The 26,474-nt window shown below is 41.1% G+C and overlaps 2 protein-coding genes across 2 annotated transcripts in view; one reads left to right on the forward strand and one right to left on the reverse strand.

Moving 5' to 3' along the window:
• The window catches only part of tecpr1a (tectonin beta-propeller repeat containing 1a), a 19,566-nt gene extending 2,013 nt beyond the window's left edge, over nucleotides 1-17,553 (reverse strand). The window contains exons 1-23 of the mRNA XM_008438162.3: nucleotides 17,389-17,553; nucleotides 11,902-12,140; nucleotides 10,599-10,781; nucleotides 10,327-10,449; nucleotides 9,763-9,882; nucleotides 9,380-9,554; nucleotides 9,204-9,304; nucleotides 8,540-8,641; nucleotides 7,861-8,009; nucleotides 7,125-7,723; nucleotides 6,612-6,757; nucleotides 6,350-6,505; nucleotides 5,966-6,115; nucleotides 5,609-5,766; nucleotides 4,511-4,741; nucleotides 4,272-4,368; nucleotides 4,083-4,162; nucleotides 3,923-3,979; nucleotides 3,057-3,231; nucleotides 907-1,042; nucleotides 628-720; nucleotides 428-534; nucleotides 86-205 (exon numbers count right to left, since the gene is read on the reverse strand). Of these exons, the coding sequence (XP_008436384.1) occupies nucleotides 86-205; nucleotides 428-534; nucleotides 628-720; nucleotides 907-1,042; nucleotides 3,057-3,231; nucleotides 3,923-3,979; nucleotides 4,083-4,162; nucleotides 4,272-4,368; nucleotides 4,511-4,741; nucleotides 5,609-5,766; nucleotides 5,966-6,115; nucleotides 6,350-6,505; nucleotides 6,612-6,757; nucleotides 7,125-7,723; nucleotides 7,861-8,009; nucleotides 8,540-8,641; nucleotides 9,204-9,304; nucleotides 9,380-9,554; nucleotides 9,763-9,882; nucleotides 10,327-10,449; nucleotides 10,599-10,781; nucleotides 11,902-12,126 (3,483 nt within the window). The 5' untranslated portion in view covers nucleotides 12,127-12,140; nucleotides 17,389-17,553. The remainder of the gene's footprint in view (nucleotides 1-85; nucleotides 206-427; nucleotides 535-627; nucleotides 721-906; nucleotides 1,043-3,056; nucleotides 3,232-3,922; nucleotides 3,980-4,082; nucleotides 4,163-4,271; nucleotides 4,369-4,510; nucleotides 4,742-5,608; nucleotides 5,767-5,965; nucleotides 6,116-6,349; nucleotides 6,506-6,611; nucleotides 6,758-7,124; nucleotides 7,724-7,860; nucleotides 8,010-8,539; nucleotides 8,642-9,203; nucleotides 9,305-9,379; nucleotides 9,555-9,762; nucleotides 9,883-10,326; nucleotides 10,450-10,598; nucleotides 10,782-11,901; nucleotides 12,141-17,388) is intronic.
• An 849-nt stretch (nucleotides 17,554-18,402) lies between these two features.
• On the forward strand, nucleotides 18,403-26,273 carry LOC103482172 (nucleoside diphosphate kinase B-like). Its single transcript, XM_008438163.3, has 5 exons — nucleotides 18,403-18,536; nucleotides 21,406-21,538; nucleotides 24,640-24,741; nucleotides 24,822-24,934; nucleotides 25,890-26,273. Exons 2-5 carry the CDS (start codon nucleotides 21,410-21,412, stop codon nucleotides 26,002-26,004), a joined length of 459 nt encoding a protein of 152 aa, XP_008436385.1. The 5' UTR covers nucleotides 18,403-18,536; nucleotides 21,406-21,409; the 3' UTR covers nucleotides 26,005-26,273.
• Nucleotides 26,274-26,474: the final 201 nt, after the last annotated feature.

Here is a 26,474-nt window from a genome sequence, read left to right on the forward strand (position 1 = left end):
ATTACAGGTTCATATCCCAGGAGTGTTTGGATGTTTATGACATTAAATTCCATTAGTGTCAGAGTCCCATCCTGAATAGTTTTACCCCAATGCCATAGTCCCATGATTGCCCCTTGGGTTCCATGGGCTGGACTCCGAGTCGATGGCACACCGTCCCACAGCTCAGACTGTGGCTGCCCTGAACCTTGTCTGCTATGATCCACAACTACAGTAACACATAAAGCAATTCAATCAACCCAGGAAGCAACAAACGGGTGCATGCTAAGAACTGAAAATGTAAACACACATTCATCCAAGCCTCAAACACAGAGCAAAAAAAATTATTTATGTAAAAAATAAAAAATAAATCTTTCCATCCCAAATGGTTTTCTTATCATCTCTTTTTTTCTGGTCCCAAACAAAATGCCTGAAATATCCATGAACCCACCTGATCCAGTGGTCCCACAGAGACTTTGCGTACGTTGTTTGAGATGTGCTCCCAGGATGAGCCCTGAGGGTAGCTGGGGGTCACTCCCTGTCTGTACCACAGGTTACCTACACATGAGCAGAGGAAACGTACAAAAAGGCACTCTGTACAGTGAAGTTGTTCAGAAGATTTTGCCATAAACACAGAAACAGTGTCCTTACCATTCTCGTCCACAGTGTAAACTGACGTCCTGCCTACAGACACCTGCTTCAGCTTCTGCTTAGCCGGAGAGGGGATGTGGTACCAACAGTCCCCTGCAGATGGAGATAGAGCACTTTGATACTTGAGCGCTAGGCTATCTTTAATCAGAAGCGGCATAAGTTACTATGTTCTTTTAATTGGCTTGATTTTATTTCAATGTTAAAGTCTTTTAACAAAACAGACATTTTTTATGATGTTCAGCTCATGGTTTTCAGACAGTCTCAGATCCTCCTGCTGACCTGCTGGATTCAGTCCTGAGACTGACCCCCGGTAGAAGGCCGAGCCGTCCCGGGCCACGCCCCACACCTGGCTGGCAGCCCCAACAGAGATGGACTTGAAGGGCTGGTCTGTCCCCACATGAAGCCATGAGGTTCCCTGACATACAGACAGGAAGATATAACAACTACGGTATTTTCCGCACAATAAGACGCACCGGATTATAAGGCGCACCTTCAATGAATGGTCTATTTTAAAACTTTTTTCATATATAAGGCGCACCGCATTTTAAGGCGCATAGAATAGACCAGGGGTGTCCAAAGTCGGTCCTCGAGGGCCGGCATCCTGCATGTTTTAGTTTTCTCCCTGGTTTAACACACCTGGATCAAATGATGGCTCATTAGAGACCCAAGGAGAACATTGACATGCTGAAAAGATTGTTACTACCACCAGGGACAGAACTAAAACATGCAGGATGCCGGCCCCGAGGACCGATTTTGGGCACCCCTGGAATAGACGATACAGTTAGGGTTGCCACCCGTCCCGTATTGAACCTATACGGGATGCGATTTGTTCCATACTCTACAAATGTGGATGTGTAATAATAAAGCAGTGGTCTCCAAGTACTTTATATCAGTGGTCCCCAACCATTCCAGAAGAAAATCCCCCCCTTCCAGGCCGCAGCAAAATTTCCAAGTCTTGACCGGTCCATGGTAATAAAAAGGTAGGGGACCACTGCTTTATATAGTAGGCTGCCCCAGTCATTGTTTCACTCACGGTGTTGGTGTTGCGATATTGTGCCCAACTGCTTTCTGGGTAACACAGACCAACCGACACGCTGCCGCCGCAGTCTCTGTCTCTCTTCCCCTGACCCCCCGGCTTTAAATGTATAGGGGCTGGTCCCTTGGTAACCCTAGTCGAAGCACCCCGGATGAATATCTAAAGCCACTTTGTTGACATAAAGAATGTCAACAAAACAGTCCATCTCGGGTCGGCGAGGAGAGCCTTCCGCGACTGGGCTGGGGCGTGGCCGGACGATGGTCACCCTTCTCTGTTCGCGCACAGCATGTTGGTGGAGAACGTGGTGCTAAATGACCTGCAAACTAAATGATTATCAGGTCGGTAGGTAGATAGATCAGTCAAACTTTATTAACAAACCAGCGTTCTGACAACTATTCCAGCATGCACCGCCAGCTTCTTCTACTACGGGCAATAATTAAGTCGGCGGCTGCTTACCGCAGTTGCTAGACCTGTTCTGGCTCAATATTGGTCCATATATAAGGCGCACCGGATTATAAGGCGCACTGTCGGCTTTTGAGGAAATTGAAGGTTTTTAGGTGCGCCTTATAGTGCGGAAAATACGGTACCACTTAGCAGCAGTATTATTCATACCCCATTAACCTTTTCACATTTTACCACAAGTAGAAGTATTTCATCTGGACTTTTTGTGACAGACCAACACAAAGAAATGCATGATTGTTAGGTGGAAGGACAAGAAAACATAATTTGACAGACATCTTGACAGACAGACAATTTCAATTTTCTTGAAAAGGAATTTTCAAGAAAATTCCTTTTCTTGAAGGAATTTTCTTGTCCTTCAAGAAAATTATGTTTTCTTGAAGGACAAGAAAACAATTTGACAGACAGACAGACAGTCAGACGGATGTCAGCTGGTGTCTTGGTTCTTCATTACTTTTTTCACCTCCCTTTCTGTGTATTCAATACTTTTTTCCTCTGCCATTTCATATTATGACACATAACTTAAATGTTGAACATATTTGTTTTGGTTTCTTTCTATGGATGGATTAAATGAGAACATTTCATGTCAGTAGCACCTTTAGGATATGTTCACTATGAAAACTTGTGATGTGTTAAATAGTTATTTTACCTTCTGTATAATGAGCGACAAAATTATTGAATGTTCTTCACTGTCTTCTCATTTTTGGAGCTGTCTTGCTATTAGCCAAATATTATTTGATCACCTGGTTACTGTAATCTACGTTCCCTCATTTTGCTCCAGAGCTGACTAAAGCGAACTTTAGAGAGTAGACAGTAACCTTTTACAGTAATCTTACTCCTAATGTTAGAAAACTCCCATTGAAGTGGTTGTTATGGATACCCATAAGGTGTCAGGCTGGTGCATTGAGTGTCATTTTGCACATTAGTAACTCACAGCAGGTGTCAGCAGGGTGACTCCCAGTCGACACAGGACGTCTCCTTTGTTGCTGATGGCCCACACAGGAACTGTATCCACGCTGCTCTGAGCAGCACAAGGCAGGATTGTGACATCACTCAGTGGGATTGGTGGAATTTCCTGCCAAGGTCCTGTTGTTGTCAATTTACACCTCCTATGCAATGGGTGAAATAAAACAGAAGCAGGAAGCTTATGTTAAAGCTCAAAAATGTAAATTTTATTTAATTTTTTTTTTCTTTTTTACATATTTATTAAAAATGTTACCATGTTGTGACAATATAACATGGGACAGGCAATCTGTGAAAATACTGGTAATGCCGTCTGAAGAAATATACCGCTGCCCAACAAAAACAACCAATCAGAGTCAGGAGGAGGGGCTTAGCGCTGTCAATCACTCTCATCTATGCATTGGTCAATGTGCTAATAATGGAGAAGCAACTTACTGTTCCAGGAAAACTGCTCCTCTGTTATCAATGGCAATACTAACTAGCCTTAGCATCCCTGGCAGACTGCTATCGGGAAGAAGCTTTAGCATAGCAGAGGACAATGGGGAGCAGCATATATACAAGTATGATTGACAGAGCTAGACCCTCCTCCTGGCTCTGACTGGTTGTGTCTAGTTAGCACTGGGAGGGAATAGAGAAGATAAATTTTTTAACAGATTATCGGTTTCAAACCGTATTGTCATGACAGCATCAGTTTTAACAAATATGTAAAAAGAATCTTTTATAAAATATCTTAAATATTCCAAACAAAAAAAAAATACAAACATCAACCCTCAATGATCCATTTAACCCACTAACAGAATACTTCACTCATCACTGGTTTGCTCTTTCTGTAAATACCTGGCCCATCGCCTTCGCCGCACAAAGTCCTTTATGGTTTTAAAGCCATGATAGGACCTACCAGAGGACATGGAGGGAGTGGATGAATGAATTAGAAGGAACAGAAAAAAAATTTATTAAAGATTAAGTCACGTAAAGTGTAGCCTGAAAGGAAACCTACGCTGGAAAATCTGCAGCATATTGCCAGCCCTCTCTGTCTGTTCCCCCGGAGACGCTGTAGTCAACAGCCCAGTCAGACACCTGGACAAGGTAAAGAGAAGTGAAACATGAAACACTACATGCACCTGCAGCTGTTGGATTAAATGTTCTCAGAAGTCGAGAATAAATACTAGAGGTGAGCTCAGATTACCCATGTCCACTGAGGAGAAGGGGGTTTTGTACCAGTCTTAGTGCACTCGCGTAATCCTGACGCATCACTCCACATGTAGCGGTCTGTTGGAAGGCCTCTAAAAGGAGGAAAACCCAATTTACATGGGTCAGAAAGAGCATAATACAATTATTAAATAGATTAAATCACAATAAGCCTACATGTGTTTCATTTATGATTGCTATACACAAAGAACTTGGAAACATCTGCATGTAAAACACCTGTTGGTGTAGCCAGTGACAGGGTTCCATCTCTGGTTCTCATAGATGTAAACGCTCTTGACGTCAGTCTGGGTGTAAATATTATCTGTGCTGCTGGCCAAGCCCTGGAAGAAGCCTCCTCCATAGCCTCCGGTGTGGACCCAGGCGGTGTGGTCAAATCCGATGCCCCAAACTATCCCCAGACTGTTGCACTCCACTAAACGCAGGTGGCCTCCTACCTGCCGCCAGAACCTGCACCAACAAAACAGAAAGACTCACAGCAAACTCACAACTTTTATTTAAATACATCACAGGGGCAACACTAATGCATTCTTATGTATTCATAGATTTATTTATATTTTGATATATTTCTATGTGCATTCTTATTTTCTTTATTTATGTATTTTCCATCCATCCATCCATTTTCTTTCACCCTTGTCCCTCAGTGGGGTCGGGAGGGTTGCTGGTGCCCATCTCCAGCTAACGTTCCGGGCGAGAGGCGGGGTTCACCCTGGACAGGTCGCCAGTCTGTCGCAGGGCAACACAGAGACACACAGGACACACAACCATGCACACACACTCTCACACCTAGGGACAATTTAGAGAGACCAATTAACCTGACAGTCATGTTTTTGGACTGTGGGAGGAAACCGGAGTACCGGGAGAAAACCCACGCATGCACAGGGAGAACATGCAAACTCCATGCAGAAAGACCCCAGGCCGGGAATTGAACCCAGAACCTTCTTGCTGCAAGGCAACAGCTCTACCAACTGCGCCACTGTGCAGCCCAGTATTATGTATTTTATATATTTATTTTATAATTAGTCATATTTAAATCGCAATATGACACATATGTATATATATTTTTATAAATGTTATATTGCTCATGGTTATATTAGTATTTACCAATATTGAATACTTTTGAATGGAGCAGCTGTCAGCATACAAGTAATTTCCCCTTGGGGATCAATAAAGTATATTCTAATCTATTCTATTCTATTCTATTCCACCTAACAAACATGGACTACCTACTGTTTGTCGGTCATATAATATCCTAATTAAACACAATTTGTGGCCTTAACATAGTTCACAGTAAATGCTCTCGGCAGTTTTTCTTACATTTGATCACAGGGTGTGGGGTAAGGCATGGCTTCGAGGGCAGAGGAGGGCTCACTGACAAAGATGTCCCCTTTACAGGTGATGGACCAGATCGCCTGTTTGGACGGAGAACCGTAGATTCCTCTGGAGTCGCAGCAGGAAACACTCAACAAAGCCAGCTGGAAAGCAGAAAGAATGTAAAAGAGAGCAAAACTACTTTACATGACCTGCTTTTATGTAATCACAGGGTAAGTAATCACAAAAAAATGCATGGTAAAAGACATGAGCAGGTATTCATCTTCTTATCAAAGTTGTGCCAACAGGAATCATAGGACTAAAATGTTTCATTTTTGATGGTAGCTTTCTCTTTCTACACACCCAATCATACATCTCCAGCTCTGTGCCAGCTGCCACTCTTATTGGCCACCTCTGTTTGGTACGTTCAGGAGTGTAGATGGCAAAAGTGTGCTTGGAGTCGTTGAGAACAGGAACCAGGATGGTTACTTCATTAATGAAGGCATGGAGGTACTGAGAAAAGACAGAGGAAGGAGAAAAAGTAGAAGAATGGAAAACATTCATCTTTGGAGTTTTGTGGCTCTAGTTTTTAGACAAACAGACACAAATTCAACCTGAGAATTTATGAAATGCGACCGGAGCTTATCCACATGTATAAATTAGGTATATTGTAAATGTACGAGTCAAATTTATGTTGTGAGCAAATTGCGTTTTTTTTATTTAGTTTTACCAACTTTACATTTTTACCTTCTTCTCCTCATAATAATTGTAATAAATGAATAAGATTCCATCCTTGTGTCCCTCAGCTCCAGAAAACTGTTCCAGAGCAAAGTGAACATCCATCCACTTGTGCGGCTTCCAGTCTCTCCACCACTGCATGGCTCCCTTCTTTACCCACACCGACTGCCAACACAAATTGGAGTTCAAGTCAAACCGTAAATGGGTGTCAATGAAAAGGTACTCTTTATGATCTAAAAGCTTATCATTTTTCAGAGTGTACTGCACGCACCTGCTCAATGGCTTGTTCATAATGTCTGAAATTGTCCATCTCTCTCTTGGACCTTTCACTAAGCTGCTCAAAGATTTGTTTCCGCCAAGCAGCTGTCTGAGCAGGAGTCATGGACAGACTCATGGACTGGACTGACTGGAGCATGGCTGGTGAAAGACAAGTAAGACAAGTAAAGCATCCTTTGCAAGAAATGGTCACTAAAGGAATCCTATTATTGCATTTTAGGCAACAAAATCCACAGAATGTGCCAATTTTTTTATCCAGTTAATCAATTAATTGTCAGAATAATAGATAGATCAGCCAAGTTCTAAAATAATCATTAGCTGCAGCCCTAAATCTGGCCGTGTATGTATAATTTTGGCTGTATTTGCGGAAAAAAATACTGAACTTGGGTGATATGATATTAATGAACATGATGCGTGTATGTAAACATCTGACTAGAATTAGACGTAATATTTCAGAATTCTAGCTGTAAGAACATTTCCCATTGAGTCATTTCACAACATAACATACACGTGTTCAAAGAGCAGCTGAACCAGTTGAGTTGAGAGTGGCTGTCCACAGAGCAGCCTCCTCCACTGACCCACGCCCACAGAGGGTGCTCGTCCACCCCATACTGATCCTCCATGGCCAGGCTGTAGGTTGCCACTGACGACAGGCTGCAGGAGTCAACGGAGTCTGCCACTGCTCCCGTTTGGCCATTTTGGATCTGTGCCTCCTCCAGATCTACGTTACTCCACTGGGGGTCAGGAGGACCACCAGACCCAGTAATGGTAACATCACTGTTACTGGACAGAACGTCAGCCTCTCCTTCATCAGGAACGACCTCCTCCAGGACAGCAGGAGAGGCTGATTCAACACCTCCAGATGTCTTTGCTGGTTTTCGGTCAGAGACGAGTTCAGAGATAAAGCTGTCGCTTGTGACCTTGGGGATGTTGGGCTTGACGCACGGTTGTGATGAAGAGGAGTTTGTAGGGGCATCTACGAAGGAGTCCGGCCCAGGGAACGTGACATTGCTGATGGCTACATCCCCTGGTGGATGTTCTAGGTCTAATTCAGCATCGCTGACTACTGATGGAGCCCGCACTTCACTGGAGAAAAAACAACCCGCACTATGGAGAGGACAGAGATTCAAGTCAGCAGAAATTAAATCATGAAGTAGCTCTGCTTTACAGACATTTGAATATTAAAATGCATGTTGTGGACTCAGAGAAAAGATGTTAGTTTGAGTCCTGTGGGATGCCTTTACCTGTGTTGACTGTTTGCACTGGCACTGGAGTGGGATCGCTCCCCGTCTCGAGGAATGCTGATGGCCTTCCAGGTTTTACCGCTCAGCTCACTGGAGGTAACACCCTGTCTGAAGTACACCAACCGGTCCTCACAGCTAATGGCCCACACCTTAAACAGGAGATGAGCCATGTTATGACTTACTGAGAATTTGGCAGAGCCTCACAAGACTGTCCATAACCCACATTTTTCCAACATAATGTGATAGACTAGCAGAAAAAGGGCAGAAATGGTGGGATGGAAATACTCATGATTTTAGCCCTTTTTTTTTTTTTTTACAAATAAAAATTGTGCATTTGTATTCAGCTGGAATATAGTCCAGTCCATCCAAACATAAAATCTTAAAGGTGTGAATACATATCACACAACATTCTCCATATTTTAATTTTACAAAATTTGAGAATCATGTATCATTTCCTTCCATTTCCCTTTCATGCAGCAAATAGTGTTGGTCTGTCACATAAAATCCCAATAAAATATGTTGGTGATTATGGTTGTAATGTAGCAAATGTGGATGAGTTAAATGGGTTTGACTAGTTTTATACTGTATGTAGGAACAAAGTCAAAGATATTCTTATTCACAGAAGAACTGAACATTTCTCTAACAGTTAAATATTTAGAGTCTGGATGTGTTGTGTCACCTGGTCGTTCAGGCCCACGTTGATCATGATCATTTCTCCAACCATGTTGATCCATCCGGAACCACAGGGGTTATGAGAGTTCACACCTCGCCTAAACCACACCTAGGACAGCAGGGTGACAAACTACTTCAACAGTGATTATATTCCCATCATTCTTTGCATGCATTCATCAGTTAAAAGATTTTATTTTTAATCTAAAGACTTTACTGTAATAAATTTCACTGTAGCTGTCTACAGATGCTACTTCCTTTTTGCAACACCAGATGGTGTTTCAGTTTCCAAGTATAGCTAATTTTAGTCTTATCTCAACCTTGACATGATTTAAAGTTCTGAAGCCCTGAGGTACCGGTGAGTAAATCTCCAGGATATTTATTTTTCTCTTATAATAGTAGCAGATGACTACAGTCTCTCTTTTCTCCTCTGAAATAAGATACTGTGATTTTTCTGCTTCTTCAAATGACCAACCACCACTGGGCAATTGGAAACATTTGGAAAAACTGATACATCTAAGTATCCGTTTTTCCAAAACGGATACTTAGATCAGTTTTGGAAAGGTTTATACGTTTGTTAATATGATTATTACTTTGTCAGAAAACACATTGAAATTAAGAATGTATAGAAAATCATCAATACATACATCTATACAGACATGCCATTTTCTTACTTTATTATCTTTGGTCACAGCCCAGACCACATTAACTCCTACAGCGACATGTATAGCGCCCACCTGAGGGCTCGGAGACTCCACCTCTGCCCAGGAAGTACCTGCAACACACAGGAAGCAGTTCTCAGACAAAATCCACAAGCTTCAACAATGCATGTGCACAGTTCAGTGTGTACCTCTTGGGCAGTCTCGACTAATGCCCTCTCTGACAATCAGGTGCCCCTCCCACAGCACAGCCCAGACCAGGTCCCCGGGACCACAGCTGATCTGGACCACTTCTCCAGGGGGAGGCACCTCCACCCAGGAAGAACCCTCAGGGTTGTGGTGAGAGATGCCTTCTCTGAACCACACCTAGATGGTAATAGAAACAGTGTTAGATAATAACGAGTGACAGTACACTTGCTCTTTGGTCAACTGCAAAATATTATTTGAATATAAGTGTTAAATACCATGCCAGGAAAGAACCACTATCTGATTTGCATAAAACAAGCTAAACAGGAAATAAACAGCAGAATAAAGTGGACCGTGGTGAGCTGTAGTGTGATGAGGGGAGCTGTACCTTTCCTTGCAGGGACACAGCCCACAGAGACAGCCGGCCCCGGGGCTCCTCACTGATCTCCCAGCCTCCACAGCTGATGTCACTAAAGGGATCTGGTAGAGCTGTCTGCTGTGAAGGGATCTGTCAAGACACAATTAGAATGAGACAGAGTAAATAAAAAAGTGTCCTAAAGTCATAGAAACAACTTTGCCAGATTTTCTGGACTGATAGAAATCTCTTCTAAAAATGTTAGTTGAATTACAGTTTGTTCATGACTGAATAAGAGGGATAATTACTTTTTCCACCAAGAAAAATGAAGATTTTTATATTTACTCAAGTTATCTTTATCCAATATTAAAACTTGTTTGATTATCTGTAACTTTTAATTGTGTCAGTGAAGCAAAAAAAATTGAAGTATCCTGTAAGAGGACAAACATTTTATTCACTACATTGTATGTGAACATAACTCATACAGATATTGTGACACACACACACGCACACGCACACACACACACACACGCACGCACGCACGCACGCACGCACGCACGCACGCACACACACACACACACACACAAACATACACACCTTAGCCCAGGTGTCCATGTCTTTGTACCTCCTGTAGCGGAGCCATCGCCTGCGACGGACACAGGAGTTCCACTTCTTGTCCTTGGTGTAAGTGGCAGGAAAATCCATGGCATATGTCCACCCCTGCAAACACAAACACTGAAGTGTTTGCACACAAGATGCATCACAAGATGCATCTTGCATCTTGTGATGCAAGGGCATTCACAAGATGCCCTTGCATTCACAAGATGAATGCAAGGGCAAAAAGAAAATTGAGTTCACCAAAACACTACCTCTTTTTCTGTGGGCTCTCCGTCAAGGTTTTCATCCACAAACCAGTCTCCCTCCCACTCCCAGCTGCTGGAAGGGAGCTGGAAGCTGGCCATGGGTTGATGCTGCAGGCCTGTGATGTCACTCCACTGCCAGCGGTCACTTGGCAGCAGACGCTCTGAGAAACCGCCAACGGGATTCCATCTCTAAAAGAAAAATAGGGAGAAATGACATCCATCCATCCATCCATCCATCCATCCATCCATCCATCCATCCATCCATCCATCCATCCATCCATCCATCCATCCATCCATCCATCCATCCATCCATCCATCCATCCATCCATCCATCCATCCATCCATCCAACCAACCAACCAACCAACCAACCAACCAACCAACCAACCAACCAACCAACCAACCAACCAACCAACCAACCAACCAACCAACCAACTATCCATGGTCTATAGCTGCTCATCAGCTATAGATGAGCTGAAGACCTCTGGTCCCTATCTTGAATGTTTTTTGGGCAAGAGGCTAGGTATACCTCAGACTGCTGACCAGTTCATCTCATGGTGACACAGAGATACACATGTAAAATAACCTTATCTCTCCCCCAAAAAATAAATAATGCAGGAAGACTCTCATACCAAGAGTAAATTTTAGAGCTAATTTTTGTGTTTTGGATGAACCCAGAGCACACAAAGAAACACAACAAGCAAAGGAAGAACATGCAAATTGCATGGAGAAACAACCCTGGTCAGGATTCAAACTTGAGACTTTATTGTTGCAATAAATATCCAGCAGAAAAACTGCATGTGTTGCTTGTCTCTTTTTTTTTTCTCTCCCTTTCTGCAGGTGTAGAAACAGACCTCTGGGATGCTCTCTAGTATTCTGTTCATCCTTCTGTTTCTCCTCTCTTCTTATCTCCTTCTTTCTATTTTAACTTTTGGTCAAACTTCCATCCCTTTTTTGTCATCTCCTTTGATCAATTGGACCAAGATCTGATGACTTTTGAGACCAATGGAGGAAGGTGAACTAACTATAAGAAGCCATTCTGACATAACTTAGCTCTGTGACAATGATGCTTTGTCTTGCTGGAAGTGTGGAACTGGGGTCTATTTGTGTTCATTGATCAGACGTACCAAGTAAAGTGTGCATGAGCATAGCTGACAAACAGATCACTTTTGAAGATTCTTTCTCTGGAAAGTTTCTCCTAGCTGAAATTTACTAAGTTCATGCATGCAATCTGGGAAAAAAAAAGCAGCACAGTCCTTGTCAAGCTAATTCTCACATGTTGCAAAGAGACAATAATTAAAAGAGCCTAACCTGATTTTCGTATGTGTCCTCTTGGTAGCGGACTGGCAGGTCAGACGCGTGGACGTTCAGGTAGATGCTGTTGTCACAGCCAATGCCCCAGCAGCACTGCTGAGCTGCTGTCACTCGCTTGAACTCCAGGTGGGTGTTGCGGCAATGCTCCCATTGCTGTCCTACAGTGGACAGGCTGTAGACACGCCCGTACACATCCACTGCCCACAGCAGGGAGACAGGCATGGCTTCACCCGGACCTGGAGACAAGCAGCAAGAAAATTTGTAGTACATATATATATATATAGTTTTGTTAAACACTATGGTGCATAGTGTTTAACAAAACTACACAAACATGAGCAAAATGTACCAAACTTTTATCTGTATGTTCATTACATATATAGGGAGAATAATACAGCATTGTAGTTTTCGCAAAAAAAAAAAAAATTCTGATTTCTGTGATGAAACTTACAACAAAAAAAAGGAGCAAAGGGAAATTATGAAAACCCTCATGTGATTATAACTTCAGTCTCATAATGTGGTTTCCATAGTAATTCTAAAGTTTAAATTCATTCATCTCATAGACATACTCTATGTCCATCTCATCCAAATTCATATTCGCAGATTTCACATCGCACAAAAGTAGCATATCTTGTTTAGACACAGCCGTAGAAACAACTAAATGAATGCTACTTTATAGAGCTTCTGATGGATATTATTAGTAGGGATATTATTAGCCAGATGGTTCTAATCAAAGTCACTTAAACAACTGATCACCTAGTTGTTAAATATTCCACAAAATGACCAAATAAAAAATATACAACATGCCAGTTTAAACTTTGAACTATTTGCAAAACGACTGAGCTCTGCAACATTAAAACATGGATAAAACTGTAACTACATTAATCATAGCTCTTCTTCTCTTCAGTGTTTGTCAGTTTTTGGTGGTGCAGCTCTGTGCTGCCTTCAGGAGAATGGGACATCAGAGTATCATCCATAAAACTTCACCCTCATGGCATTTATTGTGCAAACCAGAGCTTTCAGTGGAAAAACAAAAGTTCCAGGTCCTTTTAATGCCATACAAATATGAGACAGAAACATGGATTATATCTTTATATAGACCTGTCTATTGATTATAGATTAATAGTTTTACTGGACAGAAATTAAAAAGAACAAATCTGGTTCCTAATCAAATCCTAATGAGTCAAATTGAAAGTGTCATGGAGTCATCAGCCTCATGACATTAACACTGACATGAAAAATAATATTGAAGAAATAAATATATCAAATCTAATTAAAAACATAAGTGATAAGTTCTTTACTGTTAAGGTGTGTAAGATATATTTATTCTCAGTACTAGATGTGGTCTCAACAAACCCATGGCATTTCAACAATATTATTTTACCTCTGTATTAATTATTTCTCAAAATGTCTTGCCATACCAGTTTATTCCTCTGTATTTAATTTAGTTTCTTAGTTTTCTTGCATTTTGTTCTTCATTCATTTCCATTTAGTTTCCTTTGATTAGTATTGTCCTCTCTTAGTTTAATGCTATGTCCACTTTAGTTTCTTTCCTGTTGCTAGATTTATTTTAGCATTCATCCATTATAAGACGAATAATATAAGACGAATAATCTTCACTCATCACCTGCTGCGCCACCTAATCGTCATGTGTTTCACATCATGTGTTGATTTTTCACTGTTCAGCGTCGGATTCTCTGTTTTTATGCCATAATTCACATCTAGTTCGTCGCTCCGTTTTATGTCCCGCTTCTCCTGTTTCAGAGTTTTGCGCAATGTGCGTCTTTTTTTTCTAAGCCCCTAAGGTGCAGGGCGGTCGGGAAGCATATCGATGGGGAAAAGGCAGACTGACATAAACCTTTTAAAACATCGGAAACAATTTCTGCATTCTGATTATTGAAATTTAAAAGTGCGGTGTTGTTCTATCACCCCCGTTTCATACCGGATCACTTACAGCACCGTGTTAACGCTATAAAATGAACGCTCTCTATCGTGGTATCACCCATGGAGGGATTTCTTTATTTAAATGGGTTCATTTTTCAGAGGGATACACAGTGAGGGTGTCGTGATTTTAGCTACCAGTAGCAGGAGAACGGAGCTGCGCCAAAAAGCTAACAGAAGCTAACAAACACTGAATAGAAGAAGAGCTGCCATCGATACAGCCAAGCATGATTTAATGTTACACAATACAGTTTTACCAAGTTGCTCAAAGTCTAAACTGGCATTGTTGTGCATTTAAGGTGTAAAGTTTACCTTCGACCAAACGCCCCCCTTTTGTAAAAATGTCCGCCAGCGCCCCCTGCCGTCTTCTGAACGCCCCCTGGGGGGCGGTACCGACCACGTTGAGAACCGCTACGATATTCTGGTCATGATACGATATGTATCACGATATTTGTTGAATGATTCAATACGATACAATTCAATATGATTCAGTGCATTTTTACAATTTTCTGAAAGATTTTAGGACAGAGTGATTTTAGTGACATTTTGTGTTCCATAGACTTGAATTTAGTTAACTGAAAACTGATTAAAAGCACCAATTACACAATACCTGACTCTGATTGGACAGTCTAACAGTCTGCAGCTGGACAAAATGACTCAAAGATGCAGTGAGAGAATTAGTTTCTGTCATTTAATTCATGTGGATTTGACATAAAACTTAGACGTTTAAACAGTAATCCAGGAGCAGAGTGGGGAAATTATCAGCCTCTGTAGACTCTCAATATGCAAATTATTGCACTTATGTTTTTTCTTTTGGACACTCTGGCTGCATTTTGGAGTAAAAATGCAGCCACAAATGCAGTCTTTTGGACTATGGGGGAAAAGGCTTTTCTACCTTGGCTCCCGGAGTTAGTCGTGGCTGTAAGCTGCTTTCTTCTAACTGCTAAAGTAGTGGCTCCGCCTCACCCCGTAGTGATCGACTCCCTGCAGCTACGCAGCGCCGCTATTCCCCTGCTTGGATCTCTGAGTAGCTGCCGCTCAGACTGCCAGGATCTCATAGTTCTCTCAGTCTCTGATACTCTTTGTCTGTTGCTAATAATAATCGATCAGCCATTGTTATCATGGAAATCCTCACTGCGCCGCGGATTCCGTCTGGGGTGGTTCCTGCTCAAAACACAGCGCCGCTGCGCGTCCGCTTTGGATGTTATCAACCCATGTTCATTCTTCAGGTAATCCTTTATATACAGAACAGAAACCGATAAGCTAAAAACTAATTACGAAGTGAATGCTTCCAGTCAAAATTTGCATTAATTTCGCGATCTCCCTGCTTTTGCAGCTGCTCGGTTCGCGCCGCTACTCCGTTCCGCTTCTCTTTAACGGTTACTTGCGCAACTTTACTTCGTTTCTCACCAACAGAATACAGCCCATGGTTATTTATTGAAGATTTTACATGTCCAAAAACACAGGAATCTTTGACATTTCTCTGACAATCGGAAAAATATGGTTTACTAATTTCAGCATAACTCCGGTTATACTTGGCCTATTAACACAATTTAAAAACTGGTGTGTAGCTTATAATGTGCACTTTGAAAGTTGATGTGCACTTTATAATGCGCACTTTGAAATGTGCACTCAAGTTGAAAGTGAGACGGAGGGACAAACTAGACGTTAAAAAGAGCTACAAGGCTATGGACCCCTATGGTTCAATCAATCGATACTCGCGGATGAAAAATCGATACTTCCCAAGGGCGGAAAATATCGATATATATCGTCGAATCGATTCATTTATACAGCCCTACCGAAAATGTTAATTATATTTTACATGGACATCTGTTACCATGACAAATGTTCAGATCCATGACATTATAATTACAAGCCTGAGAAAGTATCGCTTGACTATTAAGGTTGCAAGGAGATTCTCTCTGCAAAAACTATGAAATATTTTTTACAGTTTCACCTGAGTGTACAATAAAACTTCTTGAGACTAAGGCAAATGTGACTGCTCCAATTAACCTGTATAACTGTATTTTGAAAAGAAGTAAAATCACAGGGTCTACTTAGTTTATCAACACCTCTAATGTCGTTTTAAGAAATCCTTTTCCTTTATTACTATCTTACCATGCTTCAAGATTATTTTTGCTACTCTGAGACCAAATCTGTACTGAGTAGGTGGGGTTGTGTGTTGAAGGACTGTCCCTGGCTCTTGCTTCATACGTCTCACCTACATTTTGTTGATGTCGCATAACTAAACTGCATTATTAAAGTTTGCTTCCTCAAGATAACCAGCTGTTTTTATCCGTACCAGCTCTTTCTTTAAAGATACAAAAAGGTCATTGACATGAACTGTGTATTCTGCAAACTCTATAAAGAAGATCTGATAAGTTATTCCAGTTTGATACTTTTTCACTTATTTTCTGGCAAGATATTTGTACATTCATTTCTCACAACATTCTCAACAACTTTTCCCTCGCCTATGCTGACATTAGGGCTGGACGATATGATTGAAAAATGTATCATAATGAAAGCATTTCATGTCAGTTGATAAAGATAATTATTGATTAAACAATCATGCATGCACACACCCATACCCAAGGAGAATTTTAGGAGATCAATCAACCTGACAGTCATATTTTTGGATTGTAGAAGAACCCTTTCATGCACAGGTAGAACTTTCAGAAAGACCCCAGGTCGGGATTCGAACCCAGGTCATTCACTGCAAAGCAACAGTGCTACCAAATGCAACACTGTGCAGCCCTTATTAGACATATTATCTATTGATACTGATCATGGCTTATCGAGATATTGTTAATGATTTTTTTGTCCACCCCTAGCGAGCGTGTTGTTTAAATTCTTATTCTACTAATAAAACAGATCAATTGTATATCAGTCTAATTTTACCATAAATCCAAATTTTTCAAATCACACATTTTCCTTCTTAATTTTTTTAATGAGGAGTTTAAGCAATGTATTACAACACTTCAACATTCACAAAATAATACTAAAGTTGATATGTGCACTCTAACATTTTGGTGAATTGATTTTCATTTCTATCTGTTGTATAACCCTTGGCGTTATTGTTTTGTTATAAATTCTTTCTGTGTTTGTGATTTTGATTTTGATGTTTTTGCCAGCAGATTAATTGAACAATAAAAAGTTGGCTTCCTCAAATTTCAGTCTACACTTGGAAAATTACAAACTGCTTTCAGTTACAGGTACAGTACACATAGGATGCATTTAATTAATACTAAACTGTATCTTAAATGTATGTCACACTAATTATAAAATGATATCTCATTTGGCTGCGCACAAAAGTGACGAGTTAGATAATACTGGGTGCGTGAGGTTGGTTACATTGTAACAAGCTAGCTGTATGTCAACACCCTGTCAAGATAAGCCTCATTTACAAACAAACACGACAATAATTTTTCCAAACAACTGTAAACTGTAACCTAAAACTGGCTTCGGAGTATCACGACACGACAATTCTTATGTTTAGGCACGGTTAACCATAAAAAGTAAAAGTGACAACATTTAAATTTAACGAACCTAGACCCGCCTATAAAACGTCCGCCGGGTGGAGGTAGCAGGTCGTCGCTTTCTTCTAACAGCAGAAACGAATGGGCAGCTGGTCAAATCATGGTGTGTCAAGTGGCTACTAATATTAACATCCTAGTATCTACTTGCTATAAAACCGGAAGCAGTGGTTCCTTAAATCCTATTGGCTTAGTTGTTTACAACGCAGACCTCCAGTAGAGGGCGCTCCCTGCTCAGATTTTACTAGTAGGTTGTTGAGTTCACTTTTCAGCAAGAATCAAATACTATGCAAGTTTTCTGCTCAAAATTGTTAAACTTTTTTCAACTTTATTTATTTTCTTAGTTACAAACACAAATAGAAAACGAACTGGTATATTTTACTGTGTTATATAGCTGGTTGACTGATTGAAGATGGCTGAAAATAACACAGACGAACAAATTATCTGACTATCCTAAATTGTGCAGTACTTATAGCTCATATGATTTCCCTTGCTTGTAAGATGCTACAAATATACTCAAACTCAGTAAAAATCAATCAGATGTTTTAATGGGCAACATCATCAACATATGGCTGCCACTCTGACACTTGGCAAACGTCCTTTGCCACATATCTCATACTTTCACAAAAAAATAATAATCCCAGTAACTTTTTTTTTTTTAAAGAAAACCCTTTGGAAAGCCTAGATATATCTTTAGACCACTTTAAAAGAAGGACTGCTCTTGCAAGTGTTATTTAAAACCGTTGGAGATTGTATTAAGCAAGACTGATATTTTCTTGCTTTTATTCCTGTTAATTTAAATGATTTTCTGCTTATGGCTATTGAATAAATGACATTAACGATTAGAATATTCCATCAAACCGAAAAACACATGACTAAAACAGAAATATTTGGTTTAATACACATATTAAACTGAATGAAACGTTTAATATGCTTCATGAAGGTTATTTTCAGAATGTTGTTTTAACTCGACTAAAAAGCTTTATAGAATCGCGTAATTTATCATATTGAAGCAAGAACTGAAGTTTGACTCCAGAGACTTGCCGTTGTCTCAGCTCCGCCTACTCCTATAAATAACAGCTTCGCCTACGGGGTAGTTCTTCCCTTTCAATAATCGCGGAGTGGTTTGTCTGGTTGCTTCAGCGGAGCTTCACTGTCGAGGTAATGCCACAAAATCATGCCTTTTTTGCAATTTTTATAATTATTTTTCAAGTGTTTCATAATTTGCTTGACTTCACCTTATTTCCTCTCAGGTTTTTGGCACTTTGTTCAAAAATCTATTTATAACGCCATTAAAAACGAGTTTACACCTCTTGTGACGAGTTTAAATCTTCAACATGCGTTTTGACTGCTCGCGCTCCTAGCCGGTTCCTGTGTCGCTAAAACGGAAGAGTCTGACTGCAAGCAGCGGAAACAAAGGGACCATGTGGCTGTTAAGAAAGGCCCAGACCTGCCTTGATAAACTATGCGGAACTGTCCTCTTTATTTACTTCAAGTTCAAATTCGCGACCACCATCCCTGTCTGGAAGAAATCTGATAACGAGACTCTTCCTGTGAAGGATGACGCTGGTGTCCGCCTGCCCAGCTGTGCAGGAGAATGCCGAGGCAGCCGGCGGATTTAGAGCTCACTCCACTGAGCAGGCAGGCAGACTGCGCTGCTGAAGTCCAGGCCCGTGCGCACCTATCAGTTTTTGCCGCGTGACTTCCACGTCACAGCACAGGAAAGAAACTATTGAAAATCATGAATGGCTATCATTTATTTTAACATAACTTTATTAGAAGAAAAAATTTAAATATCTTTTACTATGTGCTAAATTAGTAACTTGCGCTTGTAGCCATGAACCAAGAATCAGATTGCGAATAATGATCTTTTCCACTTGAACTCCACCCTGCTCCATCAGGGCTTTAAATCTGCAGGCACACCATGCGACTACTGTCCCGATTCCCTGTCGGGTTGTCCTGTCACTGTGGGACATAAAGACCACACCTCAAAAAAACAAAACAAAAAAAAAGCAACGTACGTGTTTATTTTTTTCTTTATTGCGGTGGCAATAATACAAACCGTCACCCATCAAATTAGAATCATGTAGTGTTAAACAAAAATCAGACACTTGAACTCGGTGGGCAACGAAGGGATTTATTGAATAAGCCAAACAATTCACACGTTGAACATCTGTGGGTTTAACTTTGACATTTCTTAATGAAATGTTTTCCACATATAGTAAACCTGTTCTGGGTTCTTTATTTGCGATGTCCTCCCCAAACATGTTTAAGACCGAAATAACTGGGGATGTACTGTTAAATCAGTGCCAATTTCCTTAATTTTGGCAGATTGTGATCACTCACTCACTTGCTGATCTTTTCCAATGATTTCATCTTCACCAGCAAAGGTCTAAAAAGGCCAGTGTCCTCTTTCTCACTGCTATGAGAGGTTTGACTGATAAACCCACCAGGTCATGTTTGCAATTAACAAGCCACTCCACTGTTGCAAACTCCATGACTTTAGTTCAGACCAGAAAAAAACGGTATAGACCAAAATATGAATGAGCAGGTCAGGCTTTTTAAAAGATCTGTAATCTGCGACTTGCCAGAAAACGACAATTGATGCACTCCTAGAAATAACCTTATAGATTATAGCCAATATTGTCATTCTAAAGCACATGAACGTTCTCATGTAAATCTTCCAAACTCGCATACATCATTTACTTGTATGCTAAACTTGTCTTTCAAATCTCATCTCTTTGATTTTATGTGGGAGTGGAACAGAGTGGGTACAGTCAGTGTTCTCTAACTCAGGCCCTCAGGGGCCAGTGTCCTGCAGCTTTTAGATGCCTCTCTGCTTCAGCACACCTGACTCCAGAATAAGCTCATTAGCAGAGCTCTGTCCAGCTTGACTGCATGCTGGTGAGGTAGTTTAGCCACTTAATTCAAGTGTGCAGGAGAAAGGGCCCATCTATGGTGCAGGACACCCCGGCCCTCAAGGACCGGAGTTTAGTCTCCATTGTTGTACAAATACAATATCTTGTATTAGCACCACCTACTGTTACATTTGCTGCCTGATCTCTTAGCAGGTCCAGTTCAATGGGATCCAGTCTTAATCTTTTCATAATCTCTTATGTTTCCCAGTAGTATTTAAAAAGAAAAGTGGAATGTATGCATCAAATGGCACTTAATTTAGTAAATATAACTGCTACGGTTTACGATGACAAACTGCTTTATTTTTAGATGTTGCCCAATTTTATATAAACCTATCTTGATTTATAATGTTCCATTTTTCTCACCACTTTATTTTGAATCATGCCCCCTCTACCTTCCATTTGCTTTAAGATCTTGGTCTGTTGAGTAAAACATTTGGCACCAGCATTAACAGTCACACTCCCTTTGTTCCCTCTAAAGTCACTTTAGATAATATTGCAGTGTTTATTAGGAACAGTGACAAATGGGGATTAAACTTGAGCTCTTGGCATCATGGCAAAGCTTCAAAGGTGGAGATAATAGTTAGCAGTAGCTCTTTTCATTCTGTGTGTGTGTGTGTGTGTTTTGTGCTTTATGCAATTTAGAATTAGAGCAGCACTTTATTCTGGGCACTAACAGCTTGTGTCATTAGACAGGGAAACTCCTGCACTATATAACTAACCAGTTTGACTGGAAATGATGTAAATAACAGTTATGACTGGATTGAATATTGGGGGAGGAGCATTTATTGTATAGACTGTAAAATGAACGAACAGGAAGTTGTCTGTAGCTCCCCTGGCAGTGGTAACACCTAAGCTGTGACCCTGTGTGGGTGTGGCTGTTGGTAGCTGCCGCTCTGTTCTGTCCGGGTGTCTGATCCTCATTGACCTAAGCGGAGCTTTCCTCGGCTCGATGGGGTCGGTTCCCTCGTCAGCCGGCCCCCCAGCTCCTCGTGCCAAATGCAGCCTGGTGCTGTGAGTGGCCGCCAGGCTGGTTCCTCCAGTCCACCCCAGCTGTTCTGACCACCTCCCCCATACGCCCTCTCTGAGTCACACTGTCTGCTGCTTCGTTTCAGAACCATGGCCGAACTGCAGGAGCGTACCTTCATCGCCATCAAACCTGACGGTGTGCAGCGCGGCATCATCGGCGAGATCATCAAGAGGTTTGAGATGAAGGGCTTCAAACTTGTTGGCATGAAGATGCTTCAGGTGAGGACAGACCTGAAGAGCTTAAGTCTGTTATTTTGAGCCACGTTCACATGACTGCAGAGAGCACCAGCAAAGACCTCTGGAGAGCTGATTAGCCATCTGATCTATTCCTGACAGCAGAGAGCCAGCTGGACCCCACTGCAGCTTTTTAATCATCTGATCTGGAACGGAATGCTGTTGATCATGTAGTCATAAAGGGAGTTTCATTTCTACATCATGATGTTTTTGGGTCCAGTGTGGTGTGAATAAAGTGCAGTTCTGGGTGACTGAGGTTAAGGGATTAAAGTAGCTGCTCAAGTGAAATCCTTTAGTCAGTAATGTACTAAACAGATTGAGCAGCAGAGGTCTCTTAGCATGTATGGACAAGGATTTGGATTATTGGACCCTCTCTGGTGCATGTGGAGCCAGCTTCCCCAGGCAAGCCTTCATTTTCTGCACCAAGTATAATCTCTAACATGGATGTCAGTTTTCATCTGTGATGCTGCGGTGGGTTGAGCCAGGGACTTTGTACATTAGAAATGAGATGTATGTAGGATTGTGTAATTCCTCCAGTAATCGGATAATGGCATGCTTTCAGCAGATGTGCCCTCTGCCACCGGCACCTTTTTTTAGCAGAACTGTCCCTGGCGCTTTCATGTGCAGATCCCAGCCAGCACTGCGGTCATATGAGGAATCTTCAAGTTTTTTTCCAGTGTTATAATTTAAAAGTACGTGATCAAAAGGGGACTTAAAAATGACTTGAAGCATTTTTCTATAATTGTTTATACATTGTAGTAATTTTGCTTTTCTGGCTGCAGCAGTAGATGAATCAGGTCTGCAGTTGTTTTAGGGGATTCTACAGTGAATGTACCGCCTGCTCTGCATTGTGATCCATCACTTTGTACTGCTGCTCTTATGCTACAACAGTTTTGTGCTGTGCCAAGTATGGCAGCTCAATAAAGCTCAAAGTTAAAAGTTGAAATTTGTTGAACTTTGACCCTGGTGTGCTGTAAGGGACAGGATGTCCATCTAGGTGCTGCAGTCTGCAGAGAGGGCAGCCATAAGCTTAGCTTGATGATCAGGGTCCTGCAGATACAAACTAACAAATGGTTTTGGTACTTTACAGATTGGATTAGCTTTTCAAAATAACTACTGGTGTGCCGATCGATCGGCCACCTATCATAATTGGCCAATTTCCGTAAAAAAGTGTATGATCGGTGATCGCCGATCACACAAACTGATCACCTGCATCTCATTTCACAGCCTGCCTGTGCAGCTGGTCTCTTCTTTCCTTCACTCTGCGCAAACGCGCAACAACAAATCCTAAACGATGTGGAACTATAACGCACTGAGTGAATGGGGAAGTTTGCGTGTTGCGGCGGAAAATTGAAGCAAGTGGGGTGAAGCACGTCAAAATGCATCAACACGACGAATCTAATATGCCATAAAAACAGTGCCATACTTGATGGAGTTTGGCTACATCGAGGCTCAATGCAGTAAAAAAGACATATGGAGCAATCAGATGGCAGGTAAAGCAGCGCACAGCTACAAACACTCACCTGGATTAGCATGACGGTCAGAAAGCTAAACAAATAACCCGCAAAATTATTTAAAACTTCGAGCTGCGATGTAAGACGCTGGTTCTGCTCTCGCTGTTGAACTGCTGCTACAGTTCAACAGCGGTTCACCGTAGCTCCATCTATTTCACAGAGGGAGTGCCGCTTCAGCTCCACCTGGTAGTGACTCTCACACCGAACCTCTGCTTAAAGCTGCAGCATCTAACTTAAAAAAATAAATTTTACATGCGTATTAAAACTTTCGCTGTCCTAACATCAGACATATTATCTCTGAAAAAATAATCGATCTCCTCTGCCTCCTCCCTGTTCTGCGTAATTACTCCGCTCAGTCAGAAACGGCCAATCAGAACTAGCAGTAATCAGCTAGCCGCCATGCTATCAGGAAGTTTTCATTCAGTAACTCAGGATTGTTTATTGTAATGGAACCTGTATTTGCCTTTGAATGTAAAGTTTTATACTTGAATTTTTTTGGCAACGTTGAGAGGTTTTATTTTGGCTCTTTTCATTATTTAGCCTCTTTAGAGCCTTCATATGTTTTCATTCTGTTAAAGATGGTATTACTGATAGCAGGACAATTTGCACAATGCCTATTTTGTTTTTTGTTTTTTCTTGGAAAAAGTTATTAAAAACAAGTTTTTGTCTAAATTAAGGTGAATTCATGGTTCCTTTTTCCACATAATGTAACCGGTAGTTCTTATGATTAAAAAAATAATAATTATGTGATCGGTATCTGTGATCGGAATCGGCAGGAAAAAACCTGATCGGCACATCTCTTAAAATAACTATAGCTATTAGTCTGGGCTTAATCAATATGTCTGACTGAAAACAAATGTGAAAAATGACATGATAAAAATGGTTTAATTTTAATTCTACTAATTAAAATTGGTAGTTTCCCAGAGTACCAAGTACATCAGCGTACCAAGTATTCTGAAACTGAAGAGTACTTGGTAAACAAAGAATCAAGGCAATACTTTTTCTAAATGTCAGAATGCATTTAGAAAAAGATTTTATTCTTTGTTCTTGCTCAGTTTGCATTTCTTCAGTATTTGGTGAAGGTGCCTTCCATATCTACAACTTGACTCCAATTTTTCAGGTTTCCCTCCATACCATTTTTAAGCTCCTGGTGGTAGTTTGCTGCCCCCATTACCAAAGTGATGGTTCCTAGTTGATGGCTTTAGATGTTGCTGAATTATTTCCATATGATATTCTTTCCTCATGATGTGCATCACTTCTTCCCTTGGTTAAAAAAAAAAAAAAAAGCCCCACAGCATGATGCTGCCATCTTCATATAGTTGGGATGGTGTCAGACTTTCAAGTGTTCCTCCAAATTTAATGTTGCCTTAAAAATCACCTGCAGGTGTACCTCCATTTAACTCAATAATAAAACAAAAGCAGACGAAGCCATAAGGTCATGTTGTAAATCTGCTTTATGATCTGTAATTCTTCAGTGCGAATAGGGAAACTGGTTGTTGCATGTAGTAACTACAGCAGCTTTGTTAGATGTCAGTCATATGAATGAAACTTTTTGACGTTTGTCCTCTGCAGGCCTCTGAGGACCTTCTGATGCAGCACTACATTGACCTTAAGGACAGACCCTTCTTTCCTTCCCTCGTCAACTACATGAGCTCTGGACCAGTGGTTGCCATGGTGAGAACCCAACTTGTTTTTTTACAGAAGAGGCTGGTATGTTAACAGTCCTGACTGAATCCCTGCTCTTTATGTTCCAGGTGTGGGAAGGAAAGGGAGTGGTGAAGACTGGCAGAGTCATGCTGGGTGAGACCAACCCTGCTGACTCCAAACCTGGAACCATCAGAGGAGACTTCTGCATCGACGTCAGCAAGTGAGTGCTGTTTGGGTCCGTTCCATCAAAACTGTTTGTCTGCACTCAAATAGCCAAAGAGTTAAAAAAAGAAATGACTACTAAAGTACTAATTGATTAATCATAAAATCTGATTCAATTTGATGAGCGATTAAATTTTAGAGAAAAAAGGTGAGTAAATTACAAAATGGGGATGATGCTAAGGAAAGCATTGCCCAAAATGTACCATTAAAAATGGGAACTCTTTTTTTTATTTATAAAGAAACGGGGTGATTTCTAGTTGAGACCAAAAATCAGGATTATTTCCAACACAACAATAGTAGGCTATAAAAAATGTACAATTTAAAAATGTTGCTTCCCTGTTCGGGAGACCAGTAGAAAAATAACACTTGGCATAAGTGTTCATACCTTTTGTTTCAGTGTGAATCTTTGAGTCAGTCATGCAATCATTTTATGACAACTTTTATTTAACTTCCTGCAGGGAGTTGAGTGACTGCCGCCTATTTGAACAAATGCAAACAAATCAATTTGTATCAATTTTGAGTCAAACTGTATTTTTAAATTATTCAGTTTTCTGGTAGCGAGACGTGGAATGTCCCTCTGGTGGGGAAGGAACCTGAGCTGGTGTGTGAGGCTGAGAGGCTCCGGCTGGATGTAGTCAGATTCACCTCGACACACGGCTCTGGAGTCAGTCTCCTACAATTCAAATTCAGTCATGCATTATTGATCCCAAAGGGAAATTAAATGTTGTAACTCGTATTAATATAAATGGCACAAAAGGTTTGAAGTCTTCACCTGTAGTTCAATGGGAGAAGTGACTAACTTATCAGAATATTGTGGTTTAATGCCAGAATCTCCATGTGACTAGTTGCTATGGTGTGGATGTGAGAACTGACTGAATGAGGTGCTTTGATTAGCCAGGTTAACTAGAACAGTTTAGCATCCATTTACCTCTTCTTCCTCCTCTTCTCCTCAGGAACATTATCCATGGCAGTGATTCAGTGGACAGTGCCAAAACTGAGATTTCCCTGTGGTTCAAACCAGAAGAGCTGGTCAACTACGCAAGCTGTGCCTTCAGTTGGCTCTACTGAGCTGTTCAGGATCCCTCTGCTCAGACCCCTGACACTTTGCCTCAGTCTTCTTGTCTTCGCCTGTAGCTTAGATGAGGAACACAACCAACATTCTCCCCACCCATCTACTCATCATGCTGTCCTTGGATGTGGTCATGAGTTGGACCCTGTCATTCCTGATTTCATTCCTGGAAAAAAAACATTCCATCAAGTCCTGAATATCTGTAACTGTGACTATGACGGTTTTGTTAAAGGTTGATCCGCTTTGCAATAAATGCACATGATCCCAAGTTTTCATTTACTAGGTTTGTGTATACACACTCGCACACCTACACCTACACACACACACACACACACACAGTTATATTTGCAACTAAAGGCCACATTTCAGATCCATTTACTTCAATGTCAATAAAAACCTGTCACCAAGTAGGTTATTTCTAATATCCCAAGTTTCAGTTCATACTGACTCCAGAGGGCGCTATTAAGCA

This window comes from Poecilia reticulata, chromosome 19 (assembly GCF_904066995.2).
Source record: "Poecilia reticulata chromosome 19, P_reticulata-male-v2, whole genome shotgun sequence".
NCBI lineage: Eukaryota > Metazoa > Chordata > Actinopteri > Cyprinodontiformes > Poeciliidae > Poecilia > Poecilia reticulata.